Source organism: Megalobrama amblycephala, linkage group LG1 (genome assembly GCF_018812025.1).
Source record: "Megalobrama amblycephala isolate DHTTF-2021 linkage group LG1, ASM1881202v1, whole genome shotgun sequence".
Taxonomy (NCBI): Eukaryota; Metazoa; Chordata; class Actinopteri; order Cypriniformes; family Xenocyprididae; genus Megalobrama; species Megalobrama amblycephala.
Genome location: NC_063044.1, coordinates 29,390,960 through 29,406,925, shown reverse-complemented (window position 1 = coordinate 29,406,925; position 15,966 = coordinate 29,390,960). Strand labels below are relative to the sequence as shown.

The 15,966-nt window shown below is 37.5% G+C and overlaps 2 protein-coding genes across 2 annotated transcripts in view; both read left to right on the top strand.

The window, feature by feature from the left end:
* LOC125267150 (epoxide hydrolase 4) overlaps window positions 1-5,656 on the top strand; it is a 6,973-nt gene extending 1,317 nt beyond the window's left edge. The window contains exons 3-7 of the mRNA XM_048188498.1: window positions 1,202-1,359; window positions 1,449-1,577; window positions 1,693-1,796; window positions 4,189-4,337; window positions 4,432-5,656. Coding sequence (XP_048044455.1) covers window positions 1,202-1,359; window positions 1,449-1,577; window positions 1,693-1,796; window positions 4,189-4,337; window positions 4,432-4,669 — 778 coding nt within the window. The 3' untranslated portion in view covers window positions 4,670-5,656. The remainder of the gene's footprint in view (window positions 1-1,201; window positions 1,360-1,448; window positions 1,578-1,692; window positions 1,797-4,188; window positions 4,338-4,431) is intronic.
* Window positions 5,657-7,071: 1,415 nt separating this feature from the next.
* On the top strand, window positions 7,072-13,528 carry lpar2a (lysophosphatidic acid receptor 2a). The gene is made up of 3 exons (XM_048188513.1): window positions 7,072-7,295; window positions 7,728-8,629; window positions 13,102-13,528. The coding sequence occupies exons 2-3, from the start codon at window positions 7,891-7,893 to the stop codon at window positions 13,434-13,436; spliced, it is 1,074 nt and encodes a 357-aa protein (XP_048044470.1). The 5' UTR covers window positions 7,072-7,295; window positions 7,728-7,890; the 3' UTR covers window positions 13,437-13,528.
* The last annotated feature ends 2,438 nt before the right edge of the window (window positions 13,529-15,966 follow it).

The window sequence follows — 15,966 nt, the reverse complement described above, 5'->3', positions numbered from 1 at the left end:
AGGTACGATGCAAAGCAGAGTACCTACAACCCCTTCAGCTGTGACTTATTCACCATACAGCACTAGCCTCGAGTAGCTTATTGCTTTTATAATATGGTTACCACATAATACAAAAATATGTATCAATGCAACTTTCATGAAGAACTCTTACTAAAGTCTTCCTTTCGCCGGAAAAAATAGTCCCTGACCGTGAACAGCAACAGAAGTTACATTATTACACCATTAGATGGCGGCAAAGACTGTCTTTATGAGTGTGTCAGTCAGTAGCGAAGACTTTTACATTGAAAAGACTGAATTGTTGTGAACAAGGAAAAAGACGCAACTGACAAATGCTTTGACTAGCGACTGTCAGTCACGGGAAAACCCCTTAACTGTTAAAAGGACAAGATAATACATTGGACATTGAAACAGATTTTTTATTATGAACATAGGACTGACCTGAAGGAAAATGCTAAATCTGAATGCAGGTAATAAACTCCCTCACTCGATCTCTCTCTTACAATACTTTTCTACATAAAACAGTAAGCTTCATTGAACAATATCAATTGAGAACACACAGTTTACGTTGCTAAGAGTGGTTGCTAAGGGTGTTGTGTAGTGATACACAGAACCATTGGGTGAAGCGGTCATAGCCGTGGTTTATCGTGAATGAAACACAGCTATTGACCAATCAGAATCAAGGACAGGGACTAATCATTTTCTAATATTAAATATCAACGACAACAATATTTATTTAAAGCACATTTAGCATATGAAGAAAAAATATATATAAAGCAAGTCAGAGTTTCTATGTATATTCTATGTTCTAGTATCAATATGACCTGCAGGTCTTTTTTATGTAATTCATTCATTCATTCATTCATTTTTTAAGTTTTCAAGTAACAACAATTAACATTCAATCTATTAACATATACTGAAAGTTGAAATTAACAATTAATAGAACAATTGACTTTGTACGAGGGACATAGAGTATTGACAAAGTAAACAGATAATACATAAAATAACTAAATAAACAAAATAAAATAAATTACTTTAAAGAAAAAATATTGCTTTACTTTCGTTTTCACAGGTTCACAGGTAACTTTATAATCTTATTTAATATCCGGAATATTTAAATTGCTTTTTTGTTTCTTTTAAATTTACATAGGGAATCAGCAAAACTTTTAATTCAGAGCAAAACACAATAAAATATGACCTGCAGGTACTCTTGGCGTTACCAATTACATGAATTCAGTCGCCATTACCACACGGTGGCGCTAGATCTGCGTGGCTGTGGAGATTCAGATGCACCCGTCCAGCTGGAGGAATACTCACTGCAGACACTCTTATATGACATCAGAGACACCATCGATGAATTGGGTAGGCCTACTTACTGATTATATATCACAGTGTGAGAAATGACTGCCTTAGACAATAAATGCACTGGAATGACATTTGTTTAATTACAGGTCACACGAGTTGTATATTGGTGGGCCATGACTGGGGTGGGATGCTGGCATGGCATTTTGCTCTGGAGCGGCCAGACATGGTGCAACTTCTCATCGTCATGAACGCCCCTCATCCTGCCTCATGGCTGGGTACGAGTGCATATTTCTTCTGTGACCTGCCAGACAGCTTATCGTTTCACTTCTGTTTCGTAACACTGCTCTGATTCTGAACTGAAATTTTTACTTTTTTTTCTGTAAAACCCAGATGCTGTTTTGAGAAGACCTTCTCAGCTGTTGCGCTCAGGACATGCATGTTTCTTTCAGTTACCACTGCTGCCCGAAATAGTTTTGTCTCTTGAAGATTTTAAGGTAACACTTTTATCATTCCACTCTCTATGCACTCTGACTGTTTAACCTTTGTTTTCTGTTGTAACACTTGTTTTGTACGATAACAGGAAATACTAATACCAGTTCTGGGTAACTTCCTGTCGTCAGTCTCACGCCTGTTTCACACTGCAAGCGTGAGCGAGTATTCACACTGGAAGCGTTTGTACAGTGTCACAGCAGCGGCTCGAAGCTGCATATAAAGTGACCATTTCTTTACAAAGACAGCTATAAATTTGTTTTTATAAGTTGGTCATTTATAAACTTGATAGTCTTGAAAGTTTGTTAACATGGGGAGGTGTACAACATTCTCATATAAACGTAAATACATAAATAAAAAAAAATTAATTAATAAAAACCTCGTGTCATCTCCTACTGCACACGAATGAGGTAAGTTTTGTGTTTTACATCATCTGACGTGTGCACATGTTTACAAGACAGCAAACTCGGTGAAAAAAGACAGCAAACTCTGGTTTGATCTGGGTATGCTGCAAAATAATGTTTATATATATCATATTTTCTGGCTAGTTTACTTTAGTTTTTTATAATACACCATACTTTAACCCAAACTGAATAATTAAAAACAAGTTTAAATGGGTAAATCTTCTATAATTATTTTTGATTCTTAATTTTCTTTTCTGTCATACTCAAATTCTTGTTAAAACAAATTAGATATGCTTATTATGTACATTTTGAACACTTTGTGAACACTCTGCTGACGCGACGCTCCTGCTTGACGCCTACGCGCTGCTCCTGCTGCCTGTGTGAATGCATCCGTTGGTTAACATGCACGCCGAAAAAATACGCGCTGCTCACGCGCCACTTACGCTTAAGCTGCATTCACACGGGGCGTCAGCGTCAACGCTTGAGGGAGGGCGTGTCTGAAGCTTGTGTTGACGCGACCGTTATAGTGATTACAGCCAATCACATTACTTTCCGGTGTTGCACGAACGCAGTTGGCTAGCGACTGCTCTAGGGAATTTGCATAGGGCCATCTGATTGGTTGACTCCTGCGTTGGCGCTTGAGAAATCTTCAACTTCTGCCGCTTGCAACGCGAGTGAAGCGACGCGACGGAACCCACAATTCAGTTCGGCAACGCGTGACGTCACCCGAACTGTAAATGAGAAGCGTTAACGCCGGCGCCCCGTGTGAATGCAGCGTTACAGTCTATGTGTGAAACAGGCCTTACGCTGCATTCACACAGGGCATCTCATTTACTTTGAATGGGTGACGTCACGCGTTGCCGAACTGAATTGTGGGTTCCGTCGCGTCGCTTCACTCGCGTTGCAAGCGCCAGAAGTTGAAGATTTCTCAACTTTTCAAGTGCCAACGCAGGCGTCATCCAATCAGATCGCCCTATGCAAATTCCCTAGAGCAGTTTCTAGCCAATTGCGTTTGTGCAACACCGGAAAGTAATGTGATTGGCTGTTATCACTATAACGGTCACGTCAACACAAGCTTCAGACACGCCCTCCCTCAAGCGTTGATGCTGACGCCCCGTGTGAATGCAGCGTTATAGTTACAGCTCTTTTCTGTCATGTGCAGTGTTGGGGGTAATACATTACAAGTAACGCGAGTTACGTAATCAGATTATTTTTCAAGTAACGGTTAAAGAAACACGTTGCTTTTGAATTTACAACAAAATAAATACATTTTCAGATATGTAACTCAAGTTACTTTTTCTCTCCTTTTTATTGACTCACACCACATGAACTCATTTTGAGAAAATCGTAAGTGCAGAGGTGTTGTGAGCGCTGTGTAAACATGATGATTGTAGTTCGAGACTAAATGTGAGCATACATTTACTCAGCATGCTTGCACAAAAACATTAGTCCTCAAAATGCAAACTCAGAATATTACGGAAACCTGCAATATGTTAAAGATGTTAACTAATACTAATATACTTCATGTATTTAATCTCCCTTTATTAACCCATGTCTTTGCTGCTGACATTCGATAATACAATTCAGCCATACTAATAAGCAAATATGACTTTAGATAAACATCACATTTGTGTTTCATCTTTTTGTTTTTATTGCTTAAGTAGAACTAAATTGTACTGCTTCCTATTATTCTGCATTGTTTGAAAGCTTTGTTTGAGCTGCGCCCTCTACTGTACAGGTCTGAATTTGCATTTCCTTCAACCTGAGGATTTTTCTTTTCACTTTTTGGTGTGAAATGGCCTTTACATTTGCCTTGTTATTATAAAAACAAACAAGCAAACCCAGCGCAAGTGTGAAAATGTAATGCAAAAGTAACGTAAAGTACTTTCCATAAAAAGTAACTAACGCATTTAGTTACATTTTAGGGAGTAACTCAATATTGCAATGCATTACTTTTAAAAGTAACTTTCCCCAACACTGGTCATGTGCATAGTTGGTTCGAAGTCTATTTTGTGGCAAGAATCTGGGCATCAAGAACAAAGACAGAAGACTGACTGAGTCCCAGCTGGAGGGTTACCTGTACCGGCTGTCCCAGCCCGGAGGTCTCACAGCCCCTCTGAACTACTTCCGCTCTCTCCTCAGGTTTAAAACACATCACACTTCCTTTTCTACTTCATGGGCTTAAACTGCAGTATATTTCTTAAAGTGGTTATTCTATGCACCTCTCTTTCTACAGTAACACTCTGTACAAGCATCAGGAGGTTGGTGTGCCCTGCATGTTAATTTGGGGTGAGGCAGACAATGTACTAGTAGAGGGCATGTCCGGTGGAACAAGGCCTTATGTAAGAGGTCCAGTCGTCATTCACACTATTCCCGAATGCAGCCACTGGGTTCAGCAGGATCAACCTGAGATAGTCAACAAACTCATATGGGACTTTGTTCTGGATAAAGACATCATAAAACACAATCATTGATTGCCTCTGGTTCATTTGGTGTAAAGATTTTTTTTTTAGATACTGGCTCCAGCAAGGTTTCAGATTTTCTCTGAAAAAAATAACTACTTGCCTTTAGTCTGATTTGTCTTATGTTAATTAAAAACAAGCAAAAATAAAACCTGATTGGATTAAGATCTGTTCAGTACACTGTTTCACAAAGGTGAGGGAGAACATTTATCTTGTACAATTTGTTATCTCAGTAAATATTTGAAACTATTGTTCTAAAGGTTTAATTATAAATTCAACTTATACATATTTGTTCCTTGATAATACTTTTATGAGATCTTCAGTTCAAGACTCTTTGACAAATAATATATCATACCTGCACTATAAGGTCTTTCCTGCAAGCTGTTTAACTGAAAATCCAACATAATTATCAAAAATGTGTAGCCTGTCACTTATTACAATCTGTTTAATTTAGTGTGATAAAATTCTGTATAACTACATCAAAATGCCTGATATGTTTGTTCCATTTTTTGGGGGTTTTGCATTCCTGTGAGTATTGGATGGCTTTTAACTGCTTAATGTGTTGAATTATCCCAGCATTAGTGACAACAATAAACAAATTCTCATAGAGAAAAGCCCAGATTCTTGAGGATGATGCAAACTGAACTTATGATTATGATACGTCACAGTTAAAAGTAGAAACCTTTGTTACACAATGCAGTTAGCATTCTTTCGAGACCCTTTTAGTCTGTCATGGGTAACATTTATTTCTATTAATAGCTCAAACTTCAAGTCTATTTCACACATAAAATATTACTTTGGAAGACATTGAATATAGTTCATGGGTCATACAGACTACTTTTGTAATAGTTTTATGGTACTTATATGATATTTAATGGTTTTATTATGATTTTGGAGCCAGACAGTCTGAGCAGGACATTCTGCTTAATTTATGTTTTTGTTTTATATTGTTTTGTGTAAAATAAATAAATAAATAAATAAATTCTAAATGAAAATAAATTTTGTTGCGAACTCTTTAACAAGTCCACACCATTTTTAATTCAATTTCTTTGCCACTTTCGTTTTGTGTTCACCTCATATGGCAAGCTATATACCACTTTCCTTAAGTTTTTCTCCAAATAAAAAAAAAAACACAAAAACATGGTTATTAGTTAAACCAGTAACCACAAATTAAACATGCTTTTGCTACAGGAACCATAATTTAACCATGGTATTTATGGTTAAAAAAAATGTGTGGTTATACAAATGTAATCAATCCCTAAAAAAAACACTTTACTACACTTGTACTATAATAAAACCATTGTTAATTCTCATAAGGGTTATTCCTAAATACCATATATTTTAATGTTATTAGGACTTATTCCAGTAGTGATGAAAAATACATATAAGTAACATTTCGTTTTTACTGGTAGCAAGTTGTGAATTTTTGCTATTGAATTCTATGAGGATCTGTGGATCAGATATCAACTATTCATTTTTGACAACATATTCAAATTGATGCTGGTATTTAATCTGTTTTGTACCAGGAACTTTTCATTAGGAGACTATCTTTCCATGTTGTTTCTAGTGACATTTTTTTTTTTTTTTACCTGTCTTAAAGGGTTAGTTCACCCAAAAATGTAAATTCTGTCATTTATTACTCACCCTCATGTCGTTCCACACCCATAAGACCTTCATTCATCTTCAGAACACAAATTAAGATATTTTAGTTGAAATCCGATGGCTTAGTGAGGCCTGCATAGGGAGCAATGACATTTCCTCTCTCAAGATCCATTAATGTACTAAAAACATATTTAAATCAGTTCATGTGAGTACCGTGGTTCAATATCAATATTATAAAGCGACGAGAATATTTTTGGTGCGCCAAAACAACAACAAAATAACAACTTATTTAGTGATGGCCGATTTCAAAACACTGCTTCTGGAAGCTTCAGAGCGTTATGAATCTTTTGTGTCAAATCAGCAGTTCGGAGTGCCAAAGTCACGTGATTTCAGCAGTTTGGCGGAATGTCATTGCTGGCTATGCAGGCCTCACGGAGCCATCGGATTTCATCAAAAACATCTTAATTTGTGTTCTGAAGATGAACGAAGGTCTTACGGGTGTGGAACGACATGAGGTTGAGTAATAAATGACAGAATTTACATTTTTGGGTGAACTAACCCTTTAATATCTACTTTATAATTTAATTAAACTGGTAAACGTTAATACTGACGCTCTAACTATTCTAATAGTTGTAACTAAATAAGTACTATCTAATGAAACTAACATGAAATCTAGTAAAGTCACCACTGGATTACGGAATAAATATAAAAACGGCTTGCCATACATCTGTGCCAGAGATTCTGGGAAACGATATAAAATATCCACTTTCTAAAGCTGTCATCAAATGTTTTAAGCAATAGTGTCGTGTTCATTGGATCTTCAGGGAGTGGTTTCATCAAATCAGGTTTCAGGGAGGTGGGATCATCGGATCTCGGCCGATCTCAGTTGCTCTTCACGCGTTTATTTCTCCTCGAGCTCCGCCAGATGAGCGTTTCCGGCGAGCTCCCGAGTGCCAAGAAACATCGACACACGGCCAGCTCTGTCTGAGCTGCTGTTATGCGTGTTTTCTTTGCTTCCTCTGAAACTCTGGCAACGGTAAGTGTGTTTTCTAGTGTCATTTTAGAAGAAAGTAGCAGTTGTTTTTTGTGTTGACCACCGAGCCAAACTGTAACACTGCAGGGGCTAATAAATTCCGTGTGTTTTTCTGCACTGCATTTGTTGCGTCCAGGTTTCATTGAACATTTCATTAACCACAACTAGTCTTAGTTCTCGTTCTGTTAAGGTTACTTCTCAAAACGTGCATGTTCAGTAATAAACTATACAGCTGAGAATGTAATGGGGCAAAACGTCATTCCTCCGTTTTACTTTGCGTTCAGTTTTTAATATGCCTTGAAATCAATGTGTCTAATGAAGAATACTTTAGTATCGTTTCCTCTATCGATACCCTTGTTAAAAATTAACTTTTTCACTTGTCTTGGACTTGTATGGACAAATAATGCTGTTGTCCTCATGCTTCCTGTGTTGTAGGGTTGGAAAACAATAAAAGACACACCTTGTAAGCAGCAACATTGGGACATATTTTGATAAGCATAATTTCCAATGGTGACTGATAGCATCATTAGGATTACAGCATCAGGGAAAACTGGCAACAACTGAACAGCTCAAGTGATTTACATGAACGTCTATAATAATGTTATTCAATAGCTGCGAGGCTTATAACTATTCAGTGCTGTACTTCTACAACAAGACTGGCAAGTACATCAGCCCTGACTGGCGCACACATGACTATGTGGTGGTCGGTCTCGGGCTCCCGATTTGTGTCTTGATTATTCTGGCGAACATGTTGGTCATAGCGGCCATCATCATCAACCGACAGTTCCACTTTCCCATTTATTACTTACTTGGGAACATGGCAGCTGCGGACCTCTTCGCCGGCATGTCGTATCTCTTCCTCGTGTTCCACACAGGGCCGTGGACCATCAATCTGAGTATGGAACAGTGGTTCGTCCGAGGAGCTTTGATCAATATGAGCCTGACCGCCTCTGTGGTCAACCTGCTGGCGGTGGCAGTGGAGCGCCATCAGACAATCTTCACCATGCAGCTGCACAGCACCATGACCAAGTGGCGTGTGGTGATGCTGATAGTTTTTATTTGGTCGGTGGCCGTCGTCATGGGTCTGGTGCCCACCATGGGCTGGAACTGTGTTTGTGACATGAAAACCTGCTGCACGGTAGCGCCGCTGTATTCCCGCAGCTTCCTAGTGTTCTGGGCCATCCTCAACCTCCTGGCCTTTTTCATCATGGTGGCCGTCTACACGCACATCTTCATCTACGTTCGCCGCCGGAGTCGACTGATGTCCCCTCACACGGATCAGCCCTCGCACAATCAGACTGTTATCAGCCTCATGAAGACCATGTCCATGATTCTGGGTAAGGCCTTGACTCTTATGTAGACTTTGGGCGTTTGTGAGATTACTCCGTCTGAGTGAAATCATTTATTTAGGAAATGAAGATGCCTTTTTTGTATCTCCAACTGTATAGAGAAGTACTGTTATCTTGTTTTAGGGGGAAAAAACAAGTCTGTCAACCCAAAAACAAGTTTACCAAACCGGTTTCGCACAGATTTGCTTGTCAAGCGCTTGCTTGTTTTGCACCTTAACCAGGAATCAGTTATTTAAGTTACCCTAAGGCTGTGGGTTGAGATTTCTGAGCACATGGTGCTTTTGAGTAATATAAGTACTGTCCATAAAAGCAAATGGAATTTATGCATTATACTATAGTAATGATTGACTACTTTAATTAAACTTTTTATTACAAGGAAAGATTAGTTAAGGTTGTAAAACATAATGCGGTCATATTTATTTATTAAACCTTTTTTTTTATTTGTATAAAAATACTTTAAATACCTATAAATATAAACATTTTGTATACAAAAATATTTTTCATATTTTAATAATTTTAAAATATGTCACTACTATTGATACAATAAGAGTTAAAGGGATAGTTCACCCAAAAATGAAAATGATTCTACGATATACTCACCCTAAAGCCATTCTAGGTGTTTTTGACTATCATCTTTCAGACAAACACAATCAGAGATATACTTAAAGATATCCTTAGTCCTCCAAGGTTTATAATGGTTGTGAATGGAGGCCCAAATTCTGAAGACAGGAAAAATGCAGCCTGCCATCCATAAAAATAAAAAAAAATGAATCATATGACTCCAGCGGGTTAATAAAGGACTTTGAAGCGAATCGATGCGTTTGTGTAAAATAAGTATCTTTATTTAAAACTTAGAGTAAAATAACGAGCTTCTGGCATGACAGCAATACGCATTTGATGTACGTCCAAAAAGCATTCACTTCCGTGACATAGTACACAACACCTTGACGTAGTGTAGAACATCATGGCAAGTTATAAAAAAGGATACTCATTTTACACAAACACATCGATTCACTTCAGAAGGCCTTTATTAGAATTTGGGCTACCATACACAACTATGATAAACCTTGGAGGACTAAGGATATTTTTAAATATAACTCTGATTGTGTTTGTCTGAAAGAAGACAGTCATATACAACTAGGATGACTTGAGGGTGAGTAAACATGTAGTTATTTTCATTTTTGGGTAAACTAACCCTTTCATTTGTTAACATGAGTTAATGCATTAGGTATCAAACTTACAATGAAATTGTACAGCATTTATTAATCTTGGTTAATGTTAATTTCTACATGTACTAATACATTTTTTATTTTTTGTTGCATAAATTAAGTTATTTTTTCTAATCAGTGGTTAGTTACACACAGAGAGTGTTGGGGGTAACGCATTACAAATAATGCAAGCTACGTAATCAGATTACTTTTTTCAAGTAACCAGTAAAGTAACGTATTACTTTTAAGTTTACAACAAAATATCTGCTTTGTTTTCCCATTTATTGACTGACAGCTCTCCTGTCCCCATGTTGAGAGAAATCAGGAGTGCAGAGGCGCTGAGTACACATGATGGTTATTCTAGACTAAATGTGAACATACATTTATGCTGCCCTCACGTGCTATCGGAAAGTTGATAATTCCCACTTCGTAAGTCGTGATTAAGAGCTCATCATTCAAGTTTCCAAATGGGAGGGCGTTCTTATGCAATTTTTACTTAGGAAACTCGTATTTAAGATAATTCAGAGAGCACGAAATGGCAGCTTTACTTCTCCTGTATCCTATTCTTCTGTTTATTCCAGAATAGCGGCACAGCTGAATGGTTTGTTTGAGTTGCGCCCTCTACTGTACAGACATGAATTTGCATTTCCTTCAGCCTGAGGCTTATTTATTTCACTTTTGTTGTGAAAGGGCCTTTACATTTGCCAAAAATAAACATTTTTTTGTTATTATAAAAACAAACAAACAGCCCAGATGAGAAAAAGTATTGCAAAAGTAACGTAATAGAAAAAAAGTTACTTTTTTTTAGGGAGTAACATAAAAACATAAAATTGTAATATTGCATTACTTTTTAAAGTTATTTCCCCAAATACTATAATTTCCCTATATATATATATATATATATATATATATATATATATATATATATATATATATATATATATATATATATATATATATATATATATATATATATTTATTTTTTAAAATTTATTCCTGTGATGGCAAAAAAAAAAAAAAAAAACATTTTAACATTATAATAGTCATTGCTTTCGCTTTTGATTGTCTTTCATGCATCCTTGCTGAATAAAAGTGTTTTACTGACCCCTAGTCTCGTGTAGCCAGAGCGTCAGACTGACGGCAGAAGGTCTGGACTCTATCGCAGCTTTCAAGAACCACCCAAGAAGACATTTGACTGACATGTAACACAACCAATCACAGTTCGTTTTGTTCTACGTCATGTTTAGGGGCGTGAAAATGTAAAGTCGATGTCCCTACAATAACAGACCAGAGTGCATCTAATAAATTATTCATTCAAGAACATTGTGAAAGTTTACTGCAACAATGGAGCCGCGAACTTCACATTCTTTTGAAAATCCAGTGTTTAGTTGATCCTGGTAAGCGCTTGTTATCACAGTTGTAAACACGACAGCGTTCTTATTCTATGAGGGGAATTGGCATCACAGCATTAGTTTCATAGACTGTAAAAAAATGCGAAAATGAGGCCGCTGCCATCTTAGCAGCGCGTCACCGCACGTTACTCTCGGAAAACTGAAAATGGGCAAAGAGGTGGGATGTGGTTGGAACTGAGGTGCCTGGTTGCTGAAACCACACCCACCTACGACGTGATCATGTTAGCAGGCAAAAGAGCTATCTTAGATACTATCTAAAATATTAATAAAGATAAGTTATATCTATAGGTTTACTGTCAATCTACGGTGTCTTTTTTTTAACGATATAGATGCTCCAGCACCAGTAATTGTAATTTGCGTCGGATGTGCAAATGACAACACACAAAATCAAAACAAGACTCCATATCTTTATAATGAAATAGCGATCACGAGATGAATCCAATCGGTGGCACTTGGGTAAAATGTCCATGAGTGTCTATTGAAAAACAAAAAACAGTGCCTTTTGTCCACAAAACCGTTAAATCCATGAAATATTGATATATTATCCATTGTTTGCATCACATTTCTTCTGAATGATCTGCTCTCCATCATCGTTCTTCTAGAAATTATGCAACCTGAGCAGCGTTTATGTTGTAAAACTGTATATGATCATGTGTATATATATCTCACAAACAAATGAGCACGCGTCCAAAGTATAATTTTTCAAAATGCAGCAATTTTAGTTATAATATCCAAGCAGTGCTGTCAGAGTTTTATATCCTCCCGCCATTGTCATTGTAGTAAATCTCACAAACAAAACTTTTAGCCAATGCCACGATCCAACAACATGTGTTCTGTTTATCTTTCGCATGTGTGCACATGTACACAGATGCACATCTAATAAAATAATCCTGAAAAAAACAAAAACAAACATGGCTGAGATGCCAAATTCAGCGATTGGAATTAGCTGAGGTAGTGTGATGGCTCATAGACATCCACACAATCCACCTGTCAATCAAGTGACCACGCTCTTAATTATGCCGAATTTTAAGGCTTAATATAATTTAAATGGGAGTTATAAAAAAATTCACCCCACTCAGAGTCATGAAGGGCAAAATTAGCAGTATAGACCAAAACCACAATTTGTAAACATGTTTTTTTTCTGCTGTAAAGTTGGGCATTTTAACATGTGGGTCAATAAGATGCTGCGCTCTTTTGGAGCCTGTCCCTAACGGCCAGTCAATGAATTGCAGTTTAAGTCACTAGTATTGGCTTTAAGAGAAACTGGGGGATGTTGCTGCTTGATTAGTTTCCAGGCAGACCTTTAAAAAACGCAACAACATCTCTCCTGGGCATTCTGTGGAAATTAATCAACCAGATGACGATTTCAAAACTCCTGAAGTGTTTCCAGTGAAGTGTGCCATATGCATCAGACGTTCAGCCAACGGTCCGTGGGCGTGACATCTGAGGCTGACCCCAAACTTTTGAACGAATTAAATGCTGGCAAAAATATTGGTCATTGTTAGTTTGTGACACCTAATGCATTAACAAATTTACCTTATTGCAAGGTATTACTGTTAATTTTTACATTACATTTGAGTTATTAAACTGAAATTGCATTGAAAACTGTGTGAACCTCACTCACAGATTTGTCTGTGCATGTGAAAATTGCACCTTTTATGTTGTGTAATCTCATCGCCCACAAATGTTAATCGCTCACAGTACGATTCCACATTTACTGGATAAAGCGTTTCGCAAGATGATGCATTTCTTTTGCATGCTGCAGTGGTTTTTAAATTGTAAACCACACTGTACCTTTGCACTCACTGACACTTTCTTTCGTGATCTTATTTCTCTGCAGGTGCCTTTGTGATCTGTTGGACGCCGGGTCTGGTGATTCTCTTACTGGATGGTCTGAGTTGCAATAAATGTGAGGTTCTTAAATATGAAAAGTACTGCCTGGTTCTGGCTGAGTGTAACTCTCTGGTGAACCCTATCATCTACTCGTTTCGGGACGAGGACATGAGGAACACCTACAAACGCATTCTCTGCTTCCCTTGGAGAAGAATGCACCAGCATGAGGGGCCTTCTGGCATCCGCTTTGAGTCTGTGAAAACAGGGGCACCCCCTGAGAAAAACAGCTATAACTCCACCAGTTTAGAGCCCATTTCTCCACAAAGCCTATTGTCTTCATAGAAAAAGAAGTTCTCTTTGTAAATAAATGACTTTGTATTTGCTAAGTGAAATGATCACAGCTTGTACAAAAAGTAAATACTTCATTTTTGATAGCTTGTTTTGGTATGTGTTTTTGTCTCTCTCTGACAATAGACGTATTAAGGGTCTTTTGTGTCAGTTAGTTGCTCTGCTGCCCACAGGAAGTTTTTGTTCTCCCAAAGCACAATCATTAATATTCATAAAAAGGCCCTTTTGGAACATTCTGTTTGGTTGGGAATGAGATCTGACACATCAGAAACAATACCAGGTCTAAAACTGCCATCTTGGTGCTGTTTTTTTCTAACAAATCAGATTCTCATTTTAAAGGGTCCATATATTATGCTCATTAACAAGTTGATAATTTTATTTTCAGGACTGATAGAATACATTTACATGATTTAAAGTAAAAAAAAATTGCTTCCCCTCTGCCTGAAAGGCTTTAGGCTTGTCCAAATACCTACACTTGCGGTCTTGGCACTTGACCTCTTGTCTACTTGCATGACGTATATCCTGTATTTGGTTCAAGTGTTCAATTAGATGTGAAGACTGCAAGTGTGTGTAGAACTTTTGATTACCTGATGGGACACACTTATAGTCTTGCAAAAAATGCAAGCGTTTACAAAATCATTATTTTTGGCACTTTGCATTTTAAAATACACTTCTAAATGTCTGTTCAGTGGTGGCTATGTAACTAACATAAGACACCATTTTAAAAGTGTGGTGCTTCTTTGAGTGGTAAAAAGCAGATGCAATTGTTGTACAAAATACACAGTCTACTCATCTTTGCATCAATAAAATGTGCAACACTTTATATTTTAGTACCAAATTATATGTATTATATAATTAATTTAACTTAGTCATATGTTTTCCCTGACATCTTGCGATTTCGAGGCATGTGAGATCCTGAACATAATGCATGATGGGATACGCTTAGAATAGCGCTCAGCTGTATTCAAGATAGTGTGGGTTTAGTGTGCATTAAGGGCACTGACTGCACTTGGACATTTTTAAGACATGGGACAGTCTTGCGCACTTCCTGTCGCGTACACGAGCTCTCAAGTGGCTAAGACCGCAAGTGTGGGTATTTGGACAGGGCTTTTGTTTCAGCACCTGTCTCTTCAAAGACACCTTTCCGAAAAGCCCCAGTCTGCTCTGATTGGTCAAGCATGTGATGGTAAAGTAACGCACTTACCGTAATCGGGTTATGGCTCCTGAGACTTCATGTGCAGCTATATCTGTGGTAACTATGGCTGCGTCCGAAATCGCATACTGTCTTAATTTGAAAAAGTATTTACTTCATGATAGCTAAAAAAAAAGTATGTTCTAAATTGTATGAATGTAATTTGGATGTACTATATCCACCATGTTGTCAATGTCATGTGACCTACAAGGTCAGTTGCGTTGCATCACTGCCATTTACAAATCCCTTCCCGTGGCCTCATGGGATTGTAAAGTGTCCATCGCATGCACACTTCAGAATCTCACTGGTAGTAGTAGGTCATCCGGGTATTTTTGGCTACTTTTTTATGAGTACTGTGAATTCGGACATACTTCTTTTGTCACATACTGTTTTTCACCTACTATGTAGTAGGAAAGTATGCAATTTCAGATGCAGCCTATGTTAACAGTATTGGAAGTCCATACAATGTTTTTGCCCTCGTAATGAAATTGCGTTGGCACTACATTTGAATTTGAATTTACTTAACCATTCTATGTTCTAAATAGTATGAATGTAATCCAGACATACTACATCAGTCATGTTGTTTTGTCACGTGACCTAACCATTCACAAATACTCTCCTGTAGCCTCATGGGATAGTAAAGTGTCCATCGCATGCACACTTCAGAGTCTCGCTGGGAGTAGTAGGTACTTTTTGCCTACACTTTTATGAGTACTGAGAATTCAGACATATTTGTCACATACTGCTTTTCGCCTACTATATAGTAGGGAAGTATGCGATTTTGGTTGCAGCCACAGTAAATCGGACTATATAACCCACTTGTGATTTTTTTTTTTTTAAACTTTGTGTCTTAAAAACGGCGGCTGCTAACAAGTTGCTAAAAGGGACTACTTCCTTTGGCTGGGACTTTAGACGTCATCATGAAAAACAGGACATTTGAACAGCATTTCTCATGAAAAAGAGGATAAGTATTCATACACAGCTCAGATCATAATCAGCGAGCATGTTTTTAAATAAAGTTGTTTTTTTAATAAAGTTTGAGGAAGCTTGGTGGTGGTGACGTTGATCCGCGACCATGGTGTGCTGTAGTCCATTTATAGCCTATTGTTAGCTTTTTGCCCAGTTGCATGAAACTCCTTAAGCTAAGAAATCCCTTAAATATAAGGTTAAGGGTACCCTTAGTGAAACTTGGGTTGCAAGAAAAAAACCCTAAGGGTTTTCTTAAGGAACTTAAGGCTGTTATTAAGTTTTTCCCCTTAATTATCCAAGTGTTTCCTTAAGCGTTGCTACAAAGTCCTTAGCGACCATTTCACCTTAATAAATTTAAGGGAC

Bases quoted from the DNA above. Each gene is read 5' to 3' on its own strand.
- lpar2a (XM_048188513.1), top strand. From the start codon at position 7,891: ATGTTATTCAATAGCTGCGAGGCTTATAACTATTCAGTGCTGTACTTC. The intron at 8,630-13,101 runs GTAAGGCCTTGA...ATTTCTCTGCAG, and splicing joins GACCATGTCCATGATTCTGG to GTGCCTTTGTGATCTGTTGG.